This window comes from Caenorhabditis briggsae, assembly GCF_000004555.2.
Source record: "Caenorhabditis briggsae complete genome, chrII, whole genome shotgun sequence".
Classification (NCBI taxonomy): Eukaryota; Metazoa; Nematoda; class Chromadorea; order Rhabditida; family Rhabditidae; genus Caenorhabditis; species Caenorhabditis briggsae.
In genome coordinates, this window is record NC_013486.2 from 13,995,255 (window position 1) to 14,021,416 (window position 26,162).

A 26,162-nucleotide genomic window follows, 5' to 3' on the forward strand; every position below is an offset into this window, starting at 1 on the left:
TTTTTTAAAAGATTGGCTTTGTAATAAAAAATGTTTGGTGTAGATTAATTAGCTACCCAAAAAAAAAACTTTGAAGCGGTTTGGAACACTTGCTCTTGAGATGTGCTCACTGGAGCATAAAATGTATTTTTCTGGAGTTTGGCTATAACTCGGCTCAAAATGATTCAAATTTTCTCACCGTTGCGAGCGAGTGGGCGTCCTTGCACGTCCGATGGGCGGAGCGTCGGTGGGGGGAGGCGGGAATCAAAGTACGCAAACACCGAGTCTCACTTTTTTTATTCCGACAATAGATACGCAAAAATGAAAAATTATGAAAAATTTGTTATTTCCAAAATACAACGTTTTGTATGCATATTGTAGAGCAAGCGAAGACACACATTCTCCCAAAATTTGAGAAAATTTAAATCAATTTGTGCCGAGTTATAGGCAAACTCCAGAAAAATACCTTTTATGCTCCAGTGAGCACATCTCAAGAGCAAGTGTTCCAAACCGCTTCAAAGTTTTTTTTTTGGGTAGCTAATTAATCTACACCAAACATTTTTTATCACAAAGCCAATCTTTTAAAAAATTCTGACGGAAAATTGTTTTTTTTTACTTCTGGAGTCATCGTCACGTCTGTCAAAATTCAGGAGACACAAAAATTTATTGAGTTTCAAAATACTTACAAACCGATGTGTTAGGTATTTAGATACATTTAACAAAAAAGTTTTCGATGATTGGACAAGTTTGAGCAAAGTTATGAACAAAAGTATATAGTGACACTCACTAATGTTCGCCACTGTATCTCGGTTCCCGTCAAAGATATAAGAAAGAGGTCAACACTCAAAGTTGACGGTCTTCTATTAGCGTGTTTACGATGACCTATTTTTAGTTCTAAAGTGTCATTACCGACCTTTCGGAGAGATAATGAATACGTAAGAATCATCCAGATGAAGATCCCCAATACTATCCAATTCTTTCAGACAATGGATACACGATGTTTTGCATTATGACCCTCACTTATCTGCAGTTTCATTTTTAGTAAATTCTATTCATTTGGTAGTACTGGTTCAGAAATCAATGAGAACATCTTCCACAAACATTATATTGTTAGCAATTGCGGTTTCTAATTTGGCATACATGACTTACCCTATAATAGATGCGCTAAAAGATATTTACAATTCTATGAAACCATGGTAAGGTTTATGGTCATTGGACCCTTTTTTGAGGTTGTTGTTGTTGGCCTACTTCAACTTTATTACAATTTCTAAAAAAATTGCCTCAGTTTGAGCAATTTTGAGACGTGCTTGTGAGCAATTGCTCACGGGATGTCCGGGGTATCAGGTTCTTGTAGGAAGTGTTTAGGTTGCAATAACGATCCATTATAGCTAAACCGGGTTGAATCGTAACAAACAAGGAATAAAGCTTAGAAATCGAGCAAAAAACTTACATTCCTACAAAGAGTCAAGAACTACGAGCCTAATAGTAAACAAACGGAACCTTTAGACGGGGTTGAAGGTTACCTATCCCGGGCGACTGACTAGGGAAGGTTGTAATGGGGGGTGGAACTTCGGTATGAGACCTATATCATTCGAAAGCTGAGAATGAGACATTTTCAAATATGTATTCTGATTTTGCTGAGGAGCTACCAGTTTCGAGAAAATCGGGTTCGAAATCTGAGAAATTGCAAATGCAAAGGGGGGACCCCATGGTGATATTTTTTGCGAAATTTTTTTTTTTTTTTGAAAAAAACTTGAAAACTTTATGGGATCATTCTCTTTTATTCGAAACTTATGAAATACTTATGTTATATGCTTTGAAAAACTTTTTTTGAAGCATTATTCAAACTACATTTTGATTTTTGAGAGAAAGACATTCGATGATTGGTGAAAGATTTTGAAAGTTTTTTGATTGTAATTACAATTTCAAATGTTCCTCTACGATCTGACAAAGTTTTCTCGATTTTACAGAAAAGCAAATTTTGACGAAAAATATCCATGGGGTACCCCCTTGGCATTTTCAAACTATTTTTCGAAAATTTTTCAAATGTGCTAAAACGAATTCTAAACACACAGAAACTATAAAATGAGTCTTTTAGCAATAATTGGAAGCTTTATCCTTTTCGGAATCGAGAGCTTTTAATTTTTTTTCGAACATCCTACAATCCATATTTCTTCGATAATCCCCCAGTAGTACTCAAAACTTGAGAAAAAACATATGCACATTATCTCTTATTGATTTATCACTTTACAACCCCAATAACAAACAAGTCTTGTGGATTTTGAAATAAAGAACTGAAAAAAGACTTGTAGCGTTGCTTCAAGAAAGTTGCAAAAGCTATGGGGTATGTACTTTTCAAAACTTGTGAAAAAGTAAAAAATAAGTATCCAATTAAAATTTTTCTTCGAAAAAAAAATGCGTTCATAGCATTTTGAAGATCGCCACAAAAACCAAAAATAAAATCAAAAAACAATAACGGGAAGAGGAATCGAACCTACAACCGGTTGGATACTCTTCATCCCTCCTCGCCAATACACCACTGCTGTCTGGTTCTTCCCTTCCCCCAATCTATATAAGAAAGAGGGGAGGCGCGGCGCCCTTAAGAGTCAAATTTGAGCCAAATTTGAAACTTGATTTTCTCGAAACTGGTAGCTCCTCAGCAAAATCAGAATACATATTTGAAAATGTCTCATTCTCAGCTTTCGAATGATATAGGTCTCATACCGAAGTTCCACCCCCGATTACAACCTTCCCTAGTGAGCCGAACCAAATATTTTTTGCTGCTAATATAAATTGAAAGCCTGTTTTTCATCATCCAATAGTAACAAACAATGGTGAGGTTAAGAGATGTTGAACCTTGATTTTTTGAATGGAGACATTTCATTAAACGAAATTTTCATATTTTAGCATACTTCCGGATTCATACGCCTACGTAATCTTCTCCTGGATTTCTTATACCGTTCAAGATGACGTCCGGCGATGTGAAGCATTTTTATCTCTTGCAATGGCCTCCATAAGAACATTTGTGCTCAAATACCCTATGAAGTGAGTTAGCTCTATCTCAAAGTATCGTCCCTCGGTTATATTCTACTAAATTCAGATATGACGCCGCTACAAGTGTTTCTTTCGGATCGAAAACTTGTCTCATTCTATTTCTTCTCAGTTCCATCATATCTTCCATACATTTCCTAACAACACAAATAAACCCTGTCAATTATCTCAAATTAAGATGTAAAAAGGGATTTTCAAATGATACATCGGCTATAATGTATGTGTTGGAACCATCGACATTAGGAATGTGGAATCAGTCCTTGTTGACGAGGGTTCACATGGTATTGGATGCATTTTTTAGCAAGGTACGGTAGCTTTTATCTGTCTGAAATTTGAGATTACAAAATTTCAGATTTTCCCAGCTGTTCTATTTCCCATTCAGACTCTCTTGCTAATTTTTCAAATTCGAAAAGTCAAGTCAAAATCTCGAAACAAAATGTTTTCAGACCCAAACCAAAACAAGTAGTTCCTGAAATCGAAAATGTCAAATTTCCGCCCGAATTTCAGAAACTCGGCAACTACAAAACTAGTATTTTTGAACACAATAGTGTATGTGACTTCCACGCTTCCCTCTGGAATTTTCTATGTCCTCCACTCATACGATATTGCTTGGCTTGTGGAGGTGTAAGTCTTTTTTGGAATTCTGACTAAATCCTGATAAAAATTTCAGAAACTTAGCGGATTTTGTATTCGCGTTGAGATTCCTAACATCCCTCATGACATTAACACATTTTCCAATTTGTTTGGCAATGTCTACACAGTATCGGAGTACGGTACTGGGATTATTGAGATTTAAGAAAGAATCTGGAACTACGGTAGAAAATTTCTGAATAGGGAGTGGACAATGTGGAAGATTTCAGGTTATCAAAGCAAACTCAATTAGCGGAAATCCAACTTAAGTGACAAAAGGCTTTTTCTAGTGGATTCCTTCAGTTATAGTTATCACGTACTTCTAAATCGTGAGGTAGTACCTGAATTCTAATTATTCAAAGAATGTGTCCTCTATATTTTTTTAAATATTCTCACACCAAGTAATTTTCTTGAAAACAAATCCATGGTGGGACAAAAAATGGTCTAGTCGGATTCATTTCTTCGTATTGTTTTCCAACGGAACCTCAGTATAAAATGCATGTCCAACGGAACAGGCCTTCAAACTTGTGTGTGTTTTTTTGAAATTCAGAAACCTCTAATTCGACAACGTCATGGAAAGGTATGATTCATTCAGATTGAAGATTCCCAGAAAAAATTTTTTCAGACAGTGGATGTACTCTCTTAAATGGTATACACCTCACTTATCAGCAGTTTCATTTTTAGTGAATTCCATTCATTTGGTGGTACTGGCTCAGAAATCAATGAGAACATCTTCAACAAATATTGATGTCAAACCAAGATGATGTCAAACGATGTGACGCTTTTTTAGGTCTAGCAATGGCTTCCATTAGAACATTTGTGCTCAAGTTTCCGATGAGGTAAGTGAGCTCTATCTTTTAGTATCGTCCCAAACAGGTTCACTCGATTGTACTGCACTTGTTTCAGATCTCGTACCGCTACAAGTGTCTCTTTTGGTTGGAAAAATTGTCTTATTGCATTCCTTCTTAGTTCCATTATCTCATTTGCACGTTTCCTCGGAACAGATATAGCTTATGTTGGTAACATTGAATGGGAATGTTACGAGGAATCGAATCCAAATAAAACATCTTTTGATTTGTACATTATGGTACCGTCAACACTATTCGAGTGGAATGAATTCTTGTATTCCAAGATTTATATGGTAATGAATGCGGTTTTCAGTAAGGTAAATTACCTTTAGCTGTTGGAATTTCAAGATTGATTGATTTAGATCATTCCACCTATTATGTTCCCTATTCTTACCATTTTTCTTATTGTTGAGATCCGGAAAATCGCGAAATCCCGAAATCAAATGTTTTCAAATTCTAACCAGAACAAGTACCTCTACAAATTATTATTTTTCAAATTCCCTCCCACATTCCAGAAACTCTGCAACCACTAAATTTGTAATTTTCAACACGATTACCTATGTGATTTCCTCATTTCCCGCGGGAATTTTCTACCTCATCTACTCCTTCTTTCCATTATGGTGTCTTGATGTGTAAGTGTTCTTTTGGGGCTCAAAGATGCAAGAAATTTCCAGAGGATGTCTCGATTTCCTATTAGTTTTTGATTTTCTGACATCTTTCATCACCTTGACCCATTTTCCAATTTGTTTGGCAATGTCTACACAGTATCGGAGTACGGTATTGGGTTTTTTCAGGTCTAAGGATAGTTCTGGAACTACGGTAGACAATTTTGAACATGGGGTTGAAAATGTGGAAGATTTCAGGTATTGAAAGCAAACACAGTTAGTGCGCATCCAATTCAAGGGACTATTAATTGAGTCGCATATTTTCTATTATTTCATTTAAAGGAGGCGAGACAGCAAAAATTTCGGGGGCAGTTCGGGGGACGAAATCGCGCCGCGCTTATGTAGACCATCGGTCGTCAGGCGCCTTCGCGCCCTCGTAGCTCAGCCGGTAGCGGCGCTGTACCCCTGAGCTGCCTGTCATGAGTTCAACCCCTCATGGGCATACTTGTAAAATTCCGGGCCGGGCCTGAGGAAATTTTCAAGGCCCGGACCCGGCCTGGAAGGCCCGGTGTCAAAAATTCTGTATTTTTGAGCCAAATTTTGAGCTCTCAATATTTTTTTCCCATTTTTTTTTCGTATTTCGGATTGTTTGTCTGTCTGATCAAAAAAGATCGAAAAACTCGAAAAAAAATTTTTGGTCGAAAAAATCACATAAGGGTCCCCCCTTATGTGTTTTTTGAAAATTTCGAAACTAGTGAAATGACGGGCCGGGCTCGGGCCGGGCCGGGCCGGGCCTCCGAAATTCCGGAAAAAGCCCGGCCCGGCCCGTTACAAGTATGCTCATGGGGGTTCTCTATGCAAAATATCAGGAAAACTTTTTTTTTTGGGTTTTTTGTCGAACTTTTCCAATTATTCGCTTTTCTCTCACTTATTTTGAGTTGTGCTTATTGATTTTTTACGTCAATAAATCGTTTTGAAATATCATTTTTTTATAGTTTTTTAGTTTAAAAAATGGGTCGAAAGCGGCAATGATACAAGTGAATGATAAAGCAAAACCCGGTAAACCCCAGCTCAGAAAGCAACTCCAGCCTTAAAGTACAGCCGATTCGGTCCGTACGCAAGTTTTATACCGTCTAACCTGTAATAAAACCCTACACTATCAGGGTTCAGCTAATTTTTCTTGGCTCCTGTGCAAGATAACAAAAATGTGCCAATTGACAAAATGTTTGTGATATTATGATAAGAAATTTATCAGTTGACAACTTTTTCAAAAATCGATTTTTCAAAGTTTAATTCAAAATGTTTTTAACACAACCGGAAAGGTTTTGATACTATGTGTATATGTTTTCTAATGAGCCTTTGATTCAAAAAAAAAAACCAGACTTTCTTTTAATTATTCAGAGAATGTTCCCCATGTCTATCTTACTTTTTCAGATTCTCACACCCGGAAATTTCCAGACTAAAAACATTCATTGAAGAACAACTTCTAGACATTTTTCTTGGAAATTTCTTAAGTTTTGAAAATTTTCATTTCTCCGAAGAAATGCGGAAACCTAGATATAAAATGCTGTTCAAATGAATAAGTTCTTTGGTGTATACAATTATAACCAGTCGGTTTGCGCCCCTTCGGGGCTGAACCTCCTGGCCTCCGGTTACAGTACCCGTAATCTTATAAAAGGGCCTGAAAATTGGAAATTGCGAAATTCAGTGTATGAGGAATTAGAATTGTCAATATACCGAATTTCCTTTAGAAGAAGCTCATAGACTTCTATTTTTCAACATCTTTTTTAGAGTGGACTTCTATTAGAGGGTCGTTTTAAATTTTTCAACGAATTATTTTCAAAAAAAAATTTTATTCGAAAAATCTGAAATTTGGAAATTCGAAAGTTAAGAATTCTGAAATTAAGTGTTTTGATAAATTCGAAACTTTCATACTGCAATTCTAAATTTCAAAATTCTGAATTTATGCAATTCTGATATTCCAGGATTTAAAAATTTGAAATTCAGGAATTCTAAAATTCCGGAAAAAAACTCTGAAATTCTAAAAATCTGAAATTCCGAAATATAGAAATAAGAAAGTTCAGAAATTGAGAAATTGTCGAGTTCTAAAACCTCAGTTCCAAAAATTCTAGAATTTTGACTTACATTATTTTTTCTAGTTGAAGCCCATGGGCTTCTAATAGAGGGTGGTCTTCTATTTTTCGAAGCACCTCGCGGGGTGGTTTTCTATTAGAGGAAATACGGTATTAAGAATTTATAGAACTTCAGCAGGAAATTTCGAAGTTCGAAAACTTCAATTTTAAAGATCTTGTTAGAGGTTTTTTAAATTTTGAAATTCTGAGTCTAATTCTGGAGTTAAAACTGTGAACTCAGTTTACACTTTTAAGGGGCTGAACCTATTTTATTGAATATCTCGAAACTCAAAAATTTGAAAACTCAGGAATTCAGAAATCGAAAATCCAGGAATATGCGAATTCGGAGGTTCTTCTTCGATTTTGAACCAAAAACTCATATTTTTCCAATTTTCAAGTTTCCGAGTTTTCAAATTCTCTAGCTTCTGGAGTTTTTAATTTTTGAGTTTTTAATTATATGAACATCGGGAAATTGGTGAATTTAGGAAGTGTAAGGCCAGAGATTTGGATTCAAACGCCCACAGTTTGAAACCTCTTCATATACTTACGTCGTATTCCAATGAATTTATTATTCTGTTCTAGATGATGTCAGACGATGTGACGTTTTTTTCGGCATCGCAATGACCTCAATTATAACATTTGTGCTCGAGTTCCCGATGAGGTAAGTGAGATCTGCCTTAGCGCTTTGAAGCTAGGGTGTAAAATTTGGATAATCTACAGTACCATTCCAACCAACTATTATGGTACCTTTTTCAGTTCCGCCACCGCAACAAGTGTTTCTTTCGGATCGAAAATCTGTCTTAATATCTTTTTCCTTAGCTCCATTTTCTCCTTTACACATCTTCTAAGAATGCAAGTGGTTCGTGTAGATTATGGTGAATGTTATGGACAATTTCTGAATGGAACATCTGTTATAGTGTACACAACGCTACCATCGGAACTAACAGAGAGGAATGGGTACTTGTTTATGAAGGTCCAACTAGCAGTGGATGCTATTTTCAGCAAGGTGAGCTACCTTTCAGTTGTCTGAAAATGAATATTGAAAGGTTCAGATCATCCCAGCTGTTCTATTTCCGATTCGGACCTTCTTACTTATTGTAGAGCTTCAAAAAATCGAAGAATCCCGAAGCAAGATGTTTTCAAACTCCAACCAGAACAAGTAGTCCAGAAATTTTATATTTTTAAATTTCTGACATATTTTCAGAAGCCCCACAACCCCAAAATTCGTGTTCTTGAACACAGTTGCATATGTGATTTCAGCACTCCCCACTGGAATTTTGTATATTCTCCATTTTTATTACCAAAGTGATGTCTTGAGGTGTAAGTATTTTTCGCAAGGTCTAAACTAAGAAGACATTTCCAGACAATGTTACGATTACCCAGATGCGTTGACAATGATGACATCGCTTATGACATTTTCCAATTTGTTTGGCAATGTCTACACAGTATCGGAGTACGGTACTAGGATTATTGAGAATTAAGGTTGAATCTAGGACTAGGGTAGGATGTTTAAAATTAGAGTAGAAAATGTGAAAAGATTCCAGGCGCTCAGTCCGAACGCAATCAGTGGGAATACAACTTAATTGGAAGTGAATTATGTCGTCAATTCCGAATTCTGTAGATTTTTTATACCGAATTCAAACCAAATCCGTATATTTGTTCCGATAAAATTTTTTTTATAGCCTCAACAATTTTTTTTCAGAGAAAAATAAATATAAATTGATATACGGTAAAACATGTAATATGTAGAAGGGACCCCTACCTACGAAATTTGCGTCAATTTATCTCCGTTCCTATAAAAAATATCAAAAAGTTGTCAGATAAATTGTTTATCAGTGAATACTTTTTTGATATCTTGCGTAGGAAACGAGATAATTGAGCTCAAACTTAACAGTGTAAGGACCCTTTTATTACAGGTTTTACCACTATTAAACACCTGCTAACCCTCATAATACCATTCGATAAGAACACCTATTGTCCAATTAGCCCATCTTGCCTATCTTGATCTTCTTTCCCTCGAGACATCGTTCCAATACAGTCTGTCATCTGGTATCTGCCATTTAGATGTCGCGTACTAGCAGATAGACAGTTTGGTCTTCTTTTTCGTCTCCTTTTTTAGTGTCTAACCGATCAATACCGTATTATTTGATTTGCATTCTATCGTTGCTTTCTTCCAGAATAACTCCGATCTCCGCCCAACTCGACCATCTTCTCAGCGAGGATTAAAAACTCCTCACCGCCAAAAACGAAAAGCTCAAAAAAGTAATTCGTGATCAAAAGAGAGCGAATGGTCTGAAGAGACTTGCTATTCGTCAAGAAGCCGAAGACAAGAAGTGGTGGGACGGTCGACGTGAATTCTGTTTATACATTGTTGGACTCACTGTTTTCGTCTGGATGTTTGTGTTAGTACTTATTGTACTTCTCCGTAAATTATTTTTTGATTACTTTTATTCAAATTCCCTCATCGGTCTCTCACGCTGATCATCCTCCGTCACCTGTCTCACTTGGTCACAATGGGGAAAGCAGATATTATCTACTTTCCCAAAATCCGCTAACCTGTCTAAACGCACCATGGAATTTTCCCTAACCTGGCTCATTAATAGAATCAAATATGGGATTTTCCATAATAATAGTCTTTGGGTTAATGTATCTCGGTTCCTGTAAAAGATATCAAACAATTTTTAAGAGCAAAAATGTTTGTCTTAAAATCAGCAACATTTCATTAGTTGACAAAATTTTGATATCTCAAACATTAAACGAGATAATTAGGGTGAAAGGGAGGATCTTTTTTAGTTTTACAGGTTTCAAAAGTGAAAATTCAATAGATATTTAAACGTGATGAAAAACAAATGGTATTTGCGAAAAAAAAAAGTTTTGAAGAGAAAAAAATTAAATTTCAGACCAAAAACGCTACGTAGAAAACCCACGACCCACAATGGCCCATTGACCTCGGGGAGAATACTATAAAGAAAGAGAGAAATGGAGGAAAGAATCAGTTCTCCTCTTCTCTGGGGTCTGGAGAAGGAGGAGAAGGAGTCAGGGGTTCCAGCTGGGTTCTGGGTCCTGGGTATTTTTTTAAGTCATGGCCTAAATTTCAATTTTTAGTTCGTGACCTAGATTTTTTTTTGGTCATGACAAGACCTGAAAATCATGATCTAAAAAATAAGACCTAGGTCATGATCTAAAAAAGAAAATTTAGGTCATGACCTAAAAAATTAGATCTAGGTCATGAACTGAACAATAAAATCTAGGTTATGACACAGGACCCAGGACCCGGCTGGAGCCCTTGGTTTCCAGGTGGAGCTCCTGGCTCCTTCTCCTCCTTCTCCGGACCCCCGAGAAAGTGAGAACTGATTGTTCCCTCCATTTCCCTCTTCCTTTATAGCATTTTCCCTGAGGTCAATGGGTTTCTACGTAGATTCTTTGGTCTAAAATTTAGTTAGTTTTCTTCAAAACGTTTTTGCTAACAAATAATTTTTTTCACCACGTATTCAAATAACCGTTGAATTTTCGAATTTTGAAATCTATGTATCGTATTAAAAAAATCTTTCCTTTGACCTCAGTTATCCAGTTTCTTGTGAAGGATGTCAAAAATTTGTCAACTAAGAAAATGTTTTTGTTATTATGATAAACATTTTGTTAGTTGACAACTTTTTGATACCTTTCTCAGGAAACGAAATAATTGAGCTCAAAGTTGACAGGCAAGGTCGGCCAAATGTTTAATAAAACTTTTTTCATGTCCCTGCTTCTTTAACAAACTTTTTGCGGGTACTGTAACTACACATACCGCAATATTATGAACTGTTTTCCCTCGAACCACATTCAATGTCCCCCCTGAACACTGGGTCTTTTTCCCATGCAATGCGTCAAGGACCTTTTGTTTGCAGGCCCATTTGGAAAGAAACGATTCGATATTGATTTTACAGGTTATTGATTTTCCAAGGTCATACTCTCATCTTACCCCTTCTCTTTTTTTCGCCGTTTCTCAGTTTCTATTTCTCTTGGCGTTCAGATTAATCGTTGTATCATTCCAGAATGGGAAATCTACACTCCAACATCACTGAGCGCATTCAAAGGACCCGATTTTTCGAGAAGAAATGGTTCGATGGAATTGTAACACGCTTCCGGAAGCTTCGCAATGAGATCGTCGCCAAAATCTGGGCCTGCTTTGCGGTTTTCCGGTTTGAAGAGGTCAGATATCAGCACGTGGGTCTAGGAGCCAGACAGACTATCATGAGGGCACCACCGAATCATACCATCAAGGCATTCAGAGGAGAGTATCAGAATCCGATGTCGTTCTGGATGTATCAGGAACGGATTCGTGAGAATAATCGAAATGAATTGAAGATCTTGTTTTTTGTGGGCTTGGTTAATGTTTTCTGGATCTTTCTGTGTCTTTTTTATTTTCTTATGTGAAGTTCAAAAGCTATGGGTTAATAAATCTTGATTTCAAATTTTCTACCGTAGTTACAGTACTCTGACCTCAGTTTCAGCAAAAAATTCATTTATTTTGAAACAAATAGTTAATTTAAAAAACTATCTAACGAAAAAAAAAACACACAAACATCATTTGTCATACTCTCCAATACTTGTGCGGAATGTCGACACATCCTTCTGGCTTCTGCCATGGAAGCGTTTTCCAGCTGCCATTCTCTTCAACGGAGCACTTTTGTATTTTGTCCGATCGTAGACAAACAGTGAGGCGTTTCTTTCTGAAAGTATGCAATTTTTGATAAAACAATGTTTTTTCATGATTACTTACTGCGAATCTCGTTGTCCGACATCTCCATTCGTCAAGCAGTAAAGCGAAGAGCTGGCGGGAGATCGCTGAAATAGGAATTTACTGGGTTTAAAACAAAAATTTGATTGTTGGCTGCACCGTGGAGTGATGGACGAAGGACGTGGGGGGGGGGGGGGTCCTATGAGATCCGCCAAGTGGACTGGAAGCCAGAATAGCAGGTCCCGCACAAACTCCATTTGGGCCGAAGTCTTCCAATCGTCGGCCTTTGCCACCTTTTTGTAGATGTGCAAAAAGTAGTGACCGGTCCTGGGCATCTCTTCCTCCACATCCTCGGGCTTCCACCATTTTAGAAGAAGAGCTGCCTTGTCGGCGAAGACTTCGAGATTACGAGCTCTGGAAATAAATATAAATTAATGAGAAAGTTATTAGATTTTTTGATTTATCATCTAATAGAATTTTTTCTTAATATTTAGGCAAAAACTAAACTTTCGGCACCAAAAATTCCGGTTTCCGTGCAAGACAGCGATTTCGTTATACGTAAAATCTCTAATAGAACGACACCCGGATCGTCCACTTTGAGCCTATATATCTCACTTCTTTTGAAAGATATCAAAAAGTGGTTAACTAGTAAAATGTTTATCAGGATATCAGCAACATTTTACTAGTTAGCCACTATTCGATATCTTTCACAGAAAATGAGATATATAGGCTCAAAGTGGACGATCCGGGTGTCGTTCTATTAGAGGTTTTACGGTATTTTCAAAAACATTGAAACTGTTGAAGAAGTTTGTTCTCACCTTTAACTTCTCGCAGCGACTCGAAGAGCAGTAGAAAAACTATTCAGAAAAATACTAGAAAATTACTCTTTCCGAATCCATTCCGAACAGGATTCTCTGGATAGAGTAAGAATAATAGATATTTAGAAAAATAAGGTGTTCTTCCAGAACCCATTCATTCAAAGGGTTCATGGGAAAAACACCAGAATATGGAGACACATACACACTGCGCCAGAAGTAGACGAATGAGTAAAATGGGTAAGAACGAAGAGAGACGGGCGGTGTGGGCGTGGCTAACGTTCTGTGTACGTAGACAGGCCTGGTGTGTCCACTCGTTTGGGAAAATATAACTGCAGAAGAAGAGACAGTGATCTCTGCGTCTTCATGATTTTACTATACTCTGACATCCGCAAAGAGGTGATACTTTTGAAATGTCAAAGAAAAGAGCATAATGAGAGGGAGAGGGGAGAGACATCCAACAGAAGTGACGTAATATGATATTCAAATTAACGGACTGGGAAAAAAAGAAGACAATCTTCATTAATTAAAGGTGGGGGGACATGAAAAAAATAATGTTCTCGAAATTCCGTTCAAAGATGCCTCTCGAGGAGTTGAACTTGTGAAGGCGATGATTGAGGGTGCGGCGCCGCTACCGACTGAGCCACGCGGGCAAAGAGAAAGCGCACGCCCGATTGCATACATAAAGGCGAGGACGACAGCTGTACGCAGAGTGACATTAAGCGTTGTACACCGTCACGGTAGAATGCATACTCTAGCTACAAAAAAACTACGAAAAATCTCCTGTCCCCCCACCTTTAATTAAGAAGTTTGTGTTAATTACAAAAAAGATTTTAGAAGGAAACTGATGTCATGTGATTCTAAAAACGTCGTTTAATTCATTGTAACTGAAAAAAGTTTTTCCGCTAATTGAGTGGGAATCTGAAACTTTTCAATTTCCGAAACTACTTGTTTTCGTTGGAGTCTGAGAACATCCTGTTCCGAGATTCTTCGATTTTTTGAAGCTGGAGAATCAGTAAAAGCATAGTTGCAAAAGGCCGGACCGAACCGGGCCGGGCCGGGATAAGTCGTTTTTGTTTAAATTTTGTGAAAATTTCAAAATTTCGAAAAAAATGTGAAATAATTCAAGGTCTGCACGGACCCCAAGCCGGCACTTCATTGGCCCGACCTGGCCCGACCCGCCGAAATTCTCGACGGGCCGACCCGCGGGCCGGCCCGAGATTTTGCAACTATGTGTAAAAGGGTAAGAATAGGAAATAGAACAGCTGGGATGGTCTGAACATTTTTATCCTAAATTTCCGACAGCTACAAGATACTTTACCTGGCTGAAAATTGCATCCAACGCCATCTGAACCCTCGAAAACAAATATTCGTTCCACTGTGATAGTTCTGATGGCAACACGTTATACATTTCACCAGATGTTTTATTTGAAAAACGCTTGTAACATTCAATTTCTGAATCTGACCAGTAACCAGGTACTACTTCAGTACTCAACAGATATGCAAAGGAAATGATGGAACTGAGAAGAAAGAGAAGAAGACAGGCTTTCCGTCCAAAAGAAACACTAGTAGCGGTGTTAGTTCTGGAAAAGGTACAGTACTTTTAATTGGATGTATTTTGGGAATAGAGTTTGAAAAAAAGACACATAGGCTGTTCTCTCTCCCTGAACGACACCCTAAACCCTGCCATGGCTTATTATCATCGAATGCACACTTCATCCAATTTATAATAGGATAAGCCATGTATATCACATTAGAAACCGCAATTCCCAACAATATAATATTTGTTGAAGATGTTCTCATTGATTTCTGAACTAGGACAACCAAATGAATGGAATTCACTAAAAATGAAACTGCTGATAAGTGAGGGTCATAATGCATAAGGTCGATTATCCATTGGCTGAAAATTTTAAATAGTAATGGGAAACTTTATAAATCTTACGTATTCATGGTGCTTTTGTTCAAAATCTGCAGCTGTTTCAAGTTTGCTAACTCGAAAATTCCAGCCGTTTATAGGACTTCTCAGAGTCTGGACTATGATTATCTTTTCAAAAAATCAAAACTATACTAGACGGAAGTTTTTCTGAAAAGTGTTTTCAGATTTTTCTGATTAGTTTTACACGTTTCGGCAAGGAAAATCACTATGTTCTTTGGTTTCTAACTCTGCACAAGCCAAAATAAGGTATACTTTGCTTCAAAGCAAATCTGATTTTTTCAGTCTAACAATCAAATTTTTGGAAATCTGTTCTTTTGATAAATTCTAGAATTTATGCAGACACGTACATTTTGAGCTCAATCGTCTCGGTTCCTATACGAGATAACGAAAATCTGTGAACTGATAACATATTGGTGATTTCATGATAAATAATTTATCAGTAGACAAACTTTCAATATATTTTATAAGAACCGAGATAATTGAGCACGAATGCACAGATATCTTTTTCATTGTCTTTTTTTCAGGAACAAAATAATCGATTTACTCATACGTTTATTAAATGAACACAAGTCCCAAAAAAGATACAAGTCCAGCATTGTGACAATAAAGCAAACAGGAATTAAGACAAACAAAAAAGTTATACGGAACATCGACTCATTGTTCTGGTTTCTCTCACACTCTGCTTTCCAATATCTCCAAAATGGTTCCTCAAATCCTTCGATAGATTGTGTCGATATTGAAGTCGGCCTCTCCGTCGTAGTCTTCTTCGCAATTTCCTTGCTTCGAGAATTTGGCGCTGATCGAACTGCAAAGCAATAGTTTGTGTTTTTTCGAAAGATTTTTTTTCGAAAATGGGTAATTTCGAAAAATAAATTCGAAAATTAAAGTTCTTAGGAACAGTTTTCGAAAGTTTCTAGAAGGAAATGGTCTAACATGACTCGGGTGTGTTTTCTGGGTGTCATTTTGACATGGTTGCCTAATTTTTGCAAGGTGGGTTTTCTAGGCCACCACGTTTAAATAGGCTAGAAAACACACTAGATGAATACCAGACCCAAATTTTCATGACCCATAAAACACCCATGATCTGTTTGGTTCTTGTAAAAAACTGAAACATACCGTCATTTCGTATTCCTACATCTTCAAAGTTCTTCCTCCAATTTCAACTTTGAAGCGTGGACACTCGTGAAGCGTGGACACTCGTTGACGATCTCGTTTGGCTTCTGAAAATGTTTAATTTAAAACTTTGTTGACATTTGTTGCGTAGGTCAAAAAGAAGATTTACAGTATGCTTTTTCCTCACCATGAATATCCGGAATGTTTTCCAAAGTAATGCCGAGGACCAATGTGATGTTCTTTCAAAGAGCGCGCTCCGTCAAATCCTTGGTTCTAGCGAAATCGGACATGTCGCAGTCCTTTTCGATCCACTCGACATCCCGATGCTGTGCTCACGGAACTTGGCAAGAAGGCAACTCTTGAAGTCACTGAAAATATGCCAGTTTCAGTCGAGTTATAGCATTTTCAGTACCAAAAATCCCGACTTCAGTGCTAAACAGCGATTTAAAAAATGATTTTCTCTACTTGCAGGACGAAGAAAATTTTAGATTTCAAAACATTTCTGAGTTTAAGATGTTTCTAAATTTCTGAATTTCTGAATTTCTGAATTTCTGAATTTCTGAATTTCTGAATTTCTGAATTTCTGAATTTCTGAATTTCTGAATTTCTGAATTTCTGAATTTCTGAATTTCTGAATTTCTGAATTTCTGAATTTCTGAATTTCTGAATTTCTGAATTTCTGAATTTCTGAATTTCTGAATTTCTGAATTTCTGAATTTCTGAATTTCTGAATTCCTGAAAAAAATAAAGCGACGGGCGGGTGTCACACCCGGGCGGGTCGGGCGGGTGGAATTCGCGTGAGATGGAAAGCTTACTTCAAACTATAGAACTCAAGACTTCGAATCTAGAAGAAAAAGTTTTCTTTTCGTATCTTGTGAAGTAAAAAACCTACAAATAACACAAACAACATGCAGTCGGGAAAAAAGAAAAAGGAAACGTGCTAATTTTCGTTCTTTCTTGTTTTCCCAGGATCCCCTAACTAGTAGAATTAGAGGAAAAAACAACGGGATCTGTTTGGTTATATATTCCGTATGTATTCAAATGTCAAAGAATTTATTAGTAATTGAAAAAAAAAGAAAAGGGATGTGGACCGAAAATTATAAAGATTTTAATACTTGAATTTAGGGGGAAAGCGGGACATCAAAAATGAAAGAATAAGCCGTTTTCCTACCCCTTCCTCTTTTTCTTCATGTCACTAATCTCTTTTTGGAAATTGCCGAAAAAAAGAATTTCGAAATGTTTCTAAGATTTCAATGTTGAGAGACCAATGTTGAAAATTTTTTTCATCCATAAAAGAAAAAAAAATTTAATGATTTTGACTTTTGGAAATAGGCTCTTGAGGAGTTGACCTCGTAGGCAGGCAGAGCTTGGTTGGCGGCCGGTCACCCGGCGGTTGGCGATCTTTATTTTTGAAGAAGCCTCACATACCATCGCTCCGATAAAACCACATTTTGACTCACATTTTTTTTGAATTTCCCTCCGAAATGTTTGAATGGAGAAACTCAGAGAAAAAGAAATGATTCATGTCAACTCCGTTTGTCTTTTATTTTCCCGTTCATTCTTCTTTCAAACACCCCAAATGGCTGGTATCTGATTTTCCACCGGCCTCAAATTTCTTTGATTTTTAATAATATTCCCTGCTTCAAAATGGTCCGTATTCTCTATTTTCTGGGAATTATTTGGCTGAATTTTCTTGAAAATAGGCGAGTTTGATTCTTTTCTGCTTTCGAGATTAAATTGATATGTCGAATTTTGAAAGCCCACCTCAATTGTCAACTTTGAACCTAATTGTCTCGATTTCTGTGAGAGACGACAATAATTTTTCAATCGGTGAAATTTTGGTGATTTTATAGAAAATATTTCACCAGTGGACAGATTTTTTATATCTCTCATAGGAACCAAGTTAATTAGGCTGAAAGTGCATGCATAGGGTGGGCTTCTGTTAGAAAAACTACTGTAGCTCCCATTTAATCCGCCATGTTTCAGTAATGCTCGATTCTAGTCTTGCACGTCATCACTTGTTTAATCGTTCGCGAACTACCAAATTACTGTTGAAAAAGTTGAGGATGTTAAGTGGAGAATGTTACTGAAAATCCCACTACTACATGCACTGTTACTGGAAAGCAGCGTATGTGACTATGGTTTTTTCTCCGAAATATTTTATGGTTTATTTTAGCACCCTTATTGCAACAGTCCGTCCATAAATTCGACCGATGCCAACTCTTTTCTCAACCACTACTTCTCTTGCAATAAAATGAACCGAGTGTCGAGAAGCAAGCTCGATTATTAATAATTCTCCTTTGTACTTTGATCACCATCACCTTCGTACTGTTTTTCCAATCCTTGTACTTTGTGATTCACTAATCCGACTGCCCATCCACTTCACTACTGATCCAACCACGCGATCTATCTAGTTCGTTAAAATCGCATCCCTTCCAGTCTCCGCCCATTAAATGCAGTAAACCGAGTATGTTCTATATAAAAGGAACCCCAGTTCTCTCATATTATATTTTCCCATCAAATAGATTGTGTTAACAAATTAAGAATTATTCTACCACCGAAACGACCGAACACCAAGTACGATATACTTGGAAACTGTGAGGGTTGTTTTTCTGAACATGATTTCAACTGAAGCTGAACAGAATAAACGGGGAATTTCGACGCTAAAATTGATTCTTGTAAAAGATGGGATCAACAATGAAAACATTTTCCAGACATCTCAAATCCTTCTTCAAACTACCAAAGTTTGAATTGGATTTCAATAAATGTTTTGCCAATGATCTTTTGCTAGCCGAGATCAAAAATTCGAAGTACTTTACATTTTCTTTTTCAACAATTCAAAGCATTTTTTCAGACCCGCTGAAGTTGTTGAACATTTGACCAATCAACCAATCGAAATTCGCAGAATTACCAAGGGGACTTTTAGGTGAACAGAATGATTCTAATTTATGAAGTTTTGTTATATTTCAGAACATCCGACCAGCCAACACCAACCACGGCTCCGTGACGTCTCCTCGAATTAGAAAAATTACCGTTGTTTGATGCAGATGCAGTTCAAGAAAAACTTGCTATCATCACAGAACAGTTGACTTCAGGAAATATCATTGGAGACACTGAAAGTTTTATTCGAAATATTTGTGATGGTTTGATTGGATTCATTGGAAAACGGACTTTTTCATGGGGATCGGGATGCTCGTCATATTCATAATTTTCAGCATTGATTTTCTGGGAGATTTGCCGGGAATATCGAAGAAGTTGTGGTCAAATATCACGGTCAAATACTTTGGAAGAAATACAGAAAAAATATTTTTTTTTTCCATTTTTGACATTTGCTTAATTTCCCTATTCTTTTTGTTTTTTTTTCAATATTATTTTCAATAAAAGTTTGATTACCCAAGTTTGAGGTTCTGTTGGCATCGTGAAAGGTTCTACAAACAGTGATGGTTTCCCGGGGACAAATTCCGAAAATAAGAAAATTAGGATCAAAATTACTTACTACTAATTTTAGGATATCCCTTTTCGGGCGGCCCGTATGACCAGTATCATATCGATCAAACGTCAGGCCCTACTTAACAAAACCCAAAAAAAATTCACCTGTTTTCCAGCCAACTCATTTTCCGTATTCTTAGTAGCCGGTGTTTTTTATTTTGTCTCTTCTCCTCCACATGAAATTCATTTGAATGTATGATATTGATTTTTCCATTCCTTACTGGCTTATCACCTATTATCACGTCATTGGTATCATCTCACTGATTTTTGACGCATTTTCCATTTATCTCATTCTGTTCAAAAGCAGCAAAATCGATAATTTCAGATACTTTTTGTTGAATTTTCAGGTGAAATTTTTGAAAAAATTGAACTTTTTGGGTCATTTTCAACTTCAAATTTTTAGCTAGCTTGTTGTTTTACTGATATCCATCTAACGTTTCTTATGCAACCTGTACCTTTATATCCATTGGTATCTGGGTATATTTTGGGATTTTTAGCACAATTTGGAGCTACTACTCATCATTGTATGGTGAGTTAACAGAGAAACAATTTAATAATGACACCGTAAACACTCATATAGAACGCTACCCGGACCGTCCACTTTCAGCCTGTGTATCTCACTTCTTTTGAAAGATTTCAAAGAGTTGTCAACTAACAAAATGTTTATCATGATATCAGCAACATTTTATTAGTAAGCAGCTTCGTGATATCTTCCACGGAAATGGTCATGGTCTCAAATTTGACGATTCGGGTGGCGTTCTATTAGAGTGCTTAAGGTAACTAGGAGATTTCAGAATATAGTGATTGCTTGTCTCATTTATCAAATCGAATCGATGATTTTTTGTTTTGTCCGGAAACACCAGGCCATTGCAAACACCTTGAAAAAGTTTATAATGCCTGGTTGGCTGGTTTGGTTCTTATTTTTCTTTTTCGCATTTGACATTTGTATGGTAGTCGGAATGTATGCACAAACTTCTATGGACCAGAATGCTCAATTTGATTATATTAGACAGGTAACTACGGTTACTGCAGGTTACTGTAGTTTCCTCTAATAGTTTCAGAACTACCCAGAATATCTCTCTGGATTCCAGTCCCTTCCGAACTTTTCAATTTATGACCCTGATACTTTTTTTGTGGTTACTGTCCTCTTTGCGGTCACTTGTGGAATTGTTTCATTTTTCATACTTTGCCTGATTCTTGCAAACATTTTCCGGATGTTGGGAATTCTTAAAACCCAAATATCTGCTTCGAATTATCAAAAACATCGAGCTGCGATTTGGAGTTTGTTAGCTCAATTTGCCACGTCATCAGTTTGTGTGGTACCGCCCATATTCTTTGTGTTTGTGGTTCTGATAGGCATCGATGGAGCTCAAAGTAAGACTTTTCTCAAAAAAAAAAATTATAAAAATTTGCACTTATTTTCAGTTATTGTGGAATTCCTCCTAGTTATTGCCTGTTTACATTCTTCCCTAAATGTAACAGTTCTAATTATAACATTTCCACCGTATAGAAAATTTGTAGTTTCGCTAATTTTTAGAGGAGACGAACGGTAAGGGTTGAGAAAGTTTTTAAAACAATTACAATTATTTTCAGAAAGTTGAAATCTCGAATTGGAAATTCTGGGATAACATTGAGGCCTTCATCCATAGTTATTGCTCATAGTTAGTTTTTGCAAATGTTTTGAGTTGATCTCAATGAATTATTGGAACCTGAATTCATGATGCATGTTTTTATTTGCAAACCAAGTTATCAGCTGTTTCTTAAAATTGATTCCTTGGCTACTTTTCGAATATTGTAGTACCCTTGTTGACCTTGTCGATCATACTTTGCTTGTGGTTTTTCTGCTAAACTCATTTACGTTTTTATCATTAACGATATCAAGTCCATTCCCAGTTCCATATCTACAAAATCGATTACTATCAGAAAGTCACTCACAACCATTCTTATGTTTTAGTCTCTATGGTTTCCCTGTACCATTTTTGTTTTTATCAGACAAATTTTCCCCCGTTCATTAGAATTTGTTTATTCTTGAACCCTTTTGCCAGCTTCCTTGATTGAAGTGTTAACAAAAGAATATAAATGCTTGTGGTACTCTAATAAATCGGCATAACTACTAGGCATATTCGGAACGTCCTTTGCGGAACTTTTCGAAATTTCGTTAACTCAGAATTTCGGAACTTCAGAATATACCGATTGGTTTTTTAATTCAAAAATTGTGTGTCAAAATGTGTGTCAACCGTGTATATCGATATGAGGGGTACCAAAGGAAGGTGTCAAAATGGAGGTGGGCTGAACGGAGGATCCCATTCTAACAATATTAGTTGTCTTATGGCAAAGTGCGCCATCTTTTTCTACCAACCTAATAATCAATAGAACCTTATTGATTTTTGAAACTATTGAATTTACACACTACTACCGACGTAGAATAGAAAATCCATCATCTTCTTTTTACGGGTAAGGTCGTCTGTATTCTGTGTTGTGTAGCTTTCCTATCCACCTAGTTGTAGCTGCCCTATCCACCTCCATTTTTTTCTGCTGTCATTCAACATGCCTGTAGTTTTGTATCCCGTGCTGAGGAGTATTTTGGAACACATGGAAGCTAATTGCAGGTACGATTTTTATATTTTGTTCAGCTTTGAATATGTTATTTTCTTATCAGATTCTCCCTATCTGGACGATGCCCCGAAATATCCAGAGTTGAAAAAAGTGTTCCGTTGCGTGTGAAAACAATATTGTTCTCGGATAATACTTTCTCAATTAATAACATTAAATACAAAGTTTTCTTCGAAATACCAAGAATGAGGATAATGTACACACTGTTGCCTATTAGAATGCCAAACCATCCGCTTACTATGAGAATATATCACTTCAACACAAAAGTTTTTGCTGAGAAAAAGTTTTCGAGGAATTACGGAATTGAAGAAGCTCTTAGAAAAGTTATGGAATACTTTTTTGGAGGAAGAAGCAATATTCATGTCCAGTGCGTCACAGTTTTCGATAATGGACTTTCCAATTTGAAAGTCAGTGTACTAGAAAATTCGGTCTTTGGTGTGCCAATATTTCATCCAATTGTTCAGAGGAGTCCTCTGAAAGAGTTACATATCGATGTATGTCATCCCAATGATTTTGAAAATCCCCTCGTCCGGACAGCTGAAAAAATTATAATAATGGATTATGATTACGAGGAGCCGGATAATTGGTTGGAAACGCATAGAGACTTGCCCAATAAAGAAGTGATAATCCGTACATATGAACACGGTTTCACCAACATCAAAATTTTGGACCTGATTGAATATTGGAGGAAAACTCGTAGAGCTATTGAATCAAGTTTTTCTATTCTTAAATCAGATAGAGACTCCATCGAAAAATTAATGGAAAATATTAAGGAAAGATTTCAAGGAACTTGTGAGGAAGTGAAGGTGACCAATACGAAGTGAGTATCTGAAACGAAAGTGTATTTCTTACTGATATTTTTCAGGACATTCTTCGATATCAATGCTGTTTCAATACAAATCGATTCGGAATCAAAAATTGTGGTCTATGGAGGCAAAACTTATTACTGGTCTGAAGTGGTCTCGAAAGTTGTGATCAAAGTTATGGCTGTTGGATCGTCTGCAGAAATTCAGAAGGAGGAAACTGAGCCATTGGAGGAGCCAAAGATAGTTCCTAGAAAGCCTTTTAATTACTTTGCAATTGTGATTCCCTTGTTGACCTTATTGATCGCATATTTTTTCTGGTTACATTTATTTCTCGAACATATTCATCATTTGACTCCATCAGATTAACCTAAAATACAATTTCTTAAAAGTCGTTAAAGCATCATAAAGCCATTTAAAACTCATTTCAATGTATCGGTCGTTTTTCCCCCACTTCAATTTTCCCTTGCATCACTCTCCCTTATTTTTATTAACTCTTGAATTTGACTTTAATAAATCTGTAAAACCAACCATCTGTACCACTTTCATTCTGAACCAACTCCTCGCATGGCTGGTTGGTCCTACAATTTGAAACGTAGTCAAGGAAATCGCTTTTATACGCAGGTGAAAAATTGGTTCGCAAAAAACATGCATGATGAATTCAGGTTCCTATTATTCATTGCGATCAATTCGCGCGAAAACTAATTATGAGAAACAACTATGGATGAAGGCTTCAACGATATCACAGAATTTCCAATTCGAAATTTCAGCCTTCTGAAAAAAGGAACTACAAATTTTCTATACGGTGGAAATGTTATAATTAGAACAGTAACATTGAGAGAAGAATGTAAACAGGCAATAACCAGGAAGAATTCCACAATAACTGCAAATAAAAAATCAGTACAATTGTTTTTGAATAATTCTTACTTTGCGCTACATTGATACCTATCAAAACCAGACCTGTGCGGCAACAAAATGTTTTCGGCAATTCGGCAACTCGGCAATTTGCCGAATACTTTTCGGCAACGTTCGGCAACTCTGCAATTGCCGAAAAAAATTTCGGCAATTTCGGCAACTTTCGGCAATTTTTGGCAACAAAAGTTTTGCGTCTTTTTTTAGTAAGATCGATACGTAACTCACCTGAAAATGCTTCTATCCGGCTCAGAACTACAGAAAATGTGTTTCATAAGATCCTTAAAAAAGCAATTACAAAAATTGGCAACTCAAGACCACATTTTTTATGCAAACTATTTCTCTTTAGCAATAGAGGGTATTCCAATGGTTGAAAATATTTGTTCCGATTGTCGTTTTTCTTGATAACTCACCATACAATGATGAGGAGTAGCTCCAAATTGTGCGAAAAATCCCAAAATATACCCAGATACCAATGGATATAAAGGTACAGGTTGCATAAGAAACGTTAGATGGATATCAGTAAAACAACAAGCTAGCTAAAAATTTGAAGTTGAAAATGACCAAAAAAGTTCAATTTTTTCAAAAATTCCACCTGAAAATTTAACAAAAAAGTATCTAAAGTTATCAATTTTATCACTTTTGAACAAAATGAGATAAATGGAAAATGCGTCAAACAGCAATGAGATGATACCAATGACGTGGTAATAGGTGATAAGCCAGTAGGGAGTGGAAAAGCCAATGTCATACATTCAAATGAGTTCCGTGTAAGGGAAAGTGACGACTTGAGAAAAATTGCCAGCTAAAAACAGGAAATCAGTTGGCTGGCAAACAGGTGAACTTTTTTCTTGATGGGGCGGAGACGTCATTAGCGATACCATAGTGAATGAACAAAGCTAGAAGATAAAGTTAACAGATCCAATTTTTCAAAAACCGAAAACTAGGAAGTTGATGTGTTGACGCCTTTCGTCTCCTATGTACATTTCTGTATCTTATCTTTATTTCTGCCTCTTATCTATATATTTGTCTCTTATTCCCCCTATTCATTCTTCTATTCTACTCACCAAATGGCTGGTGATTGATTTTCCACCGGTCTCAAATTTCTTTGATTTTCATCAAAATTCCTTGTTTCAAAATGATCTGTAACTGAATCTGGATCTTTTGAAGTGTAATCTCTATTTTCCTGAATATTTCTATTTATTTGCACAAACCAATGGCGATAAAACTCTTCCTGATCTATCAGATGGCCAAGGTGGTATGATTACAGAACGGTCGTGACAAGAGCAGCGGCACGGCGCCAAATAGAAGATCGGATGGCAGCCCTCGAACTCAACGAACGGAGAAGCCACGGCTGGCCGAAGTTCAACCCAACTAAGGAAAGCTTCCGCAGCTTCATCCAGCGAGTCAACGAGCATGCCAACGCCACCATGCGGACGGAAGCGGATGCACTGAGGGCTCTACCAACAATGCTGTCCGAAGAATATCTGGAAGCCTACCGAGCTGGAATCAACGCGAACGACACCTGGCGGACAATACTGGACAAAATCCGAGATGCTGTGCTCACACCTGCCAAATGCTCGGAGTTCCAAGCCAAGCTGTCCGCTTTATCCCAAGGTGGGCTGTCTGTTCAAGAATTTGCGAAGCAACGATCGACGATTGGCGCGTTCAACGATTCCATTGGATGCATGATGGTAAGGAGCGGCCATTTTGTGGTGGATTCCAAGTTTCTTCATCGATTCCTTGAACACAGTTGAGGTGAAAGCTGTTTCACAGTCGGTCGTGATTGATTCAGGCATGCCATGTTGACTGCTTCCTTGATTTGCTTCGCAAATTCTTGAACAGACAGCCCACCTTGGGATAAAGCGGACAGCTTGGCTTGGAACTCCGAGCATTTGGCAGGTGTGAGCACAGCATCTCGGATTTTGTCCAGTATTGTCCGCCAGGTGTCGTTCGCGTTGATTCCAGCTCGGTAGGCTTCCAGATATTCTTCGGACAGCATTGTTGGTAGAGCCCTCAGTGCATCCGCTTCCGTCCGCATGGTGGCGTTGGCATGCTCGTTGACTCGCTGGATGAAGCTGCGGAAGCTTTCCTTAGTTGGGTTGAACTTCGGCCAGCCGTGGCTTCTCCGTTCGTTGAGTTCGAGGGCTGCCATCCGATCTTCTATTTGGCGCCGTGCCGCTGCTCTTGTCACGACCGTTCTGTAATCATACCACCTTGGCCATCTGATAGATCAGGAAGAGTTTTATCGCCATTGGTTTGTGCAAATAAATAGAAATATTCAGGAAAATAGAGATTACACTTCAAAAGATCCAGATTCAGTTACAGATCATTTTGAAACAAGGAATTTTGATGAAAATCAAAGAAATTTGAGACCGGTGGAAAATCAATTACCAGCCATTTGGTGAGTAGAATAGAAGAATGAATATGTTCTCAGGGATGTCCGGCTTTCGTCCGAAGATTATTTCAGACGCAGCCAACTTCGTTGTCGTGTCAGGGGTGTTGTTTATTGAGAATAT

General features: G+C 37.2%; 11 protein-coding genes across 11 annotated transcripts in view; 8 read left to right on the forward strand and 3 right to left on the reverse strand.

The window, feature by feature from the left end:
- Nucleotides 1-906: 906 nt before the first annotated feature.
- Nucleotides 907-3,860, forward strand: CBG07869 (the record flags this gene model as incomplete). Its single annotated transcript, XM_045242993.1, has 7 exons — nt 907-914; nt 963-1,175; nt 2,887-3,024; nt 3,080-3,335; nt 3,383-3,492; nt 3,538-3,654; nt 3,701-3,860. The coding sequence occupies 7 exons, from the start codon at nt 907-909 to the stop codon at nt 3,858-3,860; spliced, it is 1,002 nt and encodes a 333-aa protein (XP_045093595.1).
- A 598-nt stretch (nt 3,861-4,458) lies between these two features.
- Nucleotides 4,459-8,866, forward strand: CBG07870 (the record flags this gene model as incomplete). The annotated part of the gene is made up of 11 exons (XM_002631851.1): nt 4,459-4,499; nt 4,567-4,825; nt 4,871-4,977; nt 5,024-5,140; nt 5,183-5,280; nt 7,828-7,906; nt 8,002-8,251; nt 8,298-8,404; nt 8,450-8,563; nt 8,609-8,703; nt 8,790-8,866. 11 exons carry the CDS (start codon nt 4,459-4,461, stop codon nt 8,864-8,866), a joined length of 1,344 nt encoding a protein of 447 aa, XP_002631897.1.
- A 1,228-nt stretch (nt 8,867-10,094) lies between these two features.
- CBG25716 lies at nt 10,095-10,192 on the forward strand (the record flags this gene model as incomplete). Its single annotated transcript, XM_045242994.1, has 2 exons — nt 10,095-10,116; nt 10,164-10,192. The coding sequence occupies 2 exons, from the start codon at nt 10,095-10,097 to the stop codon at nt 10,190-10,192; spliced, it is 51 nt and encodes a 16-aa protein (XP_045098726.1).
- A 1,088-nt stretch (nt 10,193-11,280) lies between these two features.
- Nucleotides 11,281-11,661, forward strand: CBG25717 (the record flags this gene model as incomplete). Its single annotated transcript, XM_045242995.1, has 1 exon — nt 11,281-11,661. The coding sequence occupies one exon, from the start codon at nt 11,281-11,283 to the stop codon at nt 11,659-11,661; it is 381 nt and encodes a 126-aa protein (XP_045098727.1).
- Nucleotides 11,662-11,818: 157 nt separating this feature from the next.
- On the reverse strand, nt 11,819-13,754 carry CBG07872 (the record flags this gene model as incomplete). Its single annotated transcript, XM_002631852.1, has 4 exons — nt 11,819-11,957; nt 12,008-12,072; nt 12,214-12,379; nt 13,729-13,754. The coding sequence occupies 4 exons, from the start codon at nt 13,752-13,754 to the stop codon at nt 11,819-11,821; spliced, it is 396 nt and encodes a 131-aa protein (XP_002631898.1).
- CBG07873 lies at nt 13,353-25,798 on the reverse strand (the record flags this gene model as incomplete). The annotated part of the gene is made up of 5 exons (XM_002631853.1): nt 13,353-13,538; nt 14,102-14,363; nt 14,495-14,680; nt 15,852-15,936; nt 25,498-25,798. 5 exons carry the CDS (start codon nt 25,796-25,798, stop codon nt 13,353-13,355), a joined length of 1,020 nt encoding a protein of 339 aa, XP_002631899.1.
- On the forward strand, nt 19,510-20,984 carry Cbr-sri-62 (the record flags this gene model as incomplete). The annotated part of the gene is made up of 6 exons (XM_045242996.1): nt 19,510-19,665; nt 19,722-19,847; nt 20,095-20,331; nt 20,380-20,692; nt 20,744-20,867; nt 20,912-20,984. The coding sequence occupies 6 exons, from the start codon at nt 19,510-19,512 to the stop codon at nt 20,982-20,984; spliced, it is 1,029 nt and encodes a 342-aa protein (XP_045093596.1).
- On the forward strand, nt 21,866-23,103 carry CBG07876 (the record flags this gene model as incomplete). Its single annotated transcript, XM_002631855.2, has 3 exons — nt 21,866-21,927; nt 21,978-22,751; nt 22,797-23,103. The coding sequence occupies 3 exons, from the start codon at nt 21,866-21,868 to the stop codon at nt 23,101-23,103; spliced, it is 1,143 nt and encodes a 380-aa protein (XP_002631901.2).
- CBG25718 lies at nt 23,383-23,439 on the forward strand (the record flags this gene model as incomplete). The annotated part of the gene is made up of 1 exon (XM_045242997.1): nt 23,383-23,439. The coding sequence occupies one exon, from the start codon at nt 23,383-23,385 to the stop codon at nt 23,437-23,439; it is 57 nt and encodes an 18-aa protein (XP_045098728.1).
- On the reverse strand, nt 24,060-24,398 carry CBG07877 (the record flags this gene model as incomplete). The annotated part of the gene is made up of 2 exons (XM_002631856.1): nt 24,060-24,181; nt 24,242-24,398. Coding segments are annotated over 2 exons (279 nt in total), but the record flags the coding sequence as incomplete, so codon positions are not given.
- CBG07878 overlaps nt 24,960-26,162 on the forward strand; it is a gene marked incomplete at both ends in the record, with an annotated part of 1,790 nt that continues 587 nt past the window's right edge. The window contains one exon of the mRNA XM_045242999.1: nt 24,960-25,337. Within this exon, the coding sequence (XP_045093597.1) occupies nt 24,960-25,337 (378 nt within the window). The remainder of the gene's footprint in view (nt 25,338-26,162) is intronic.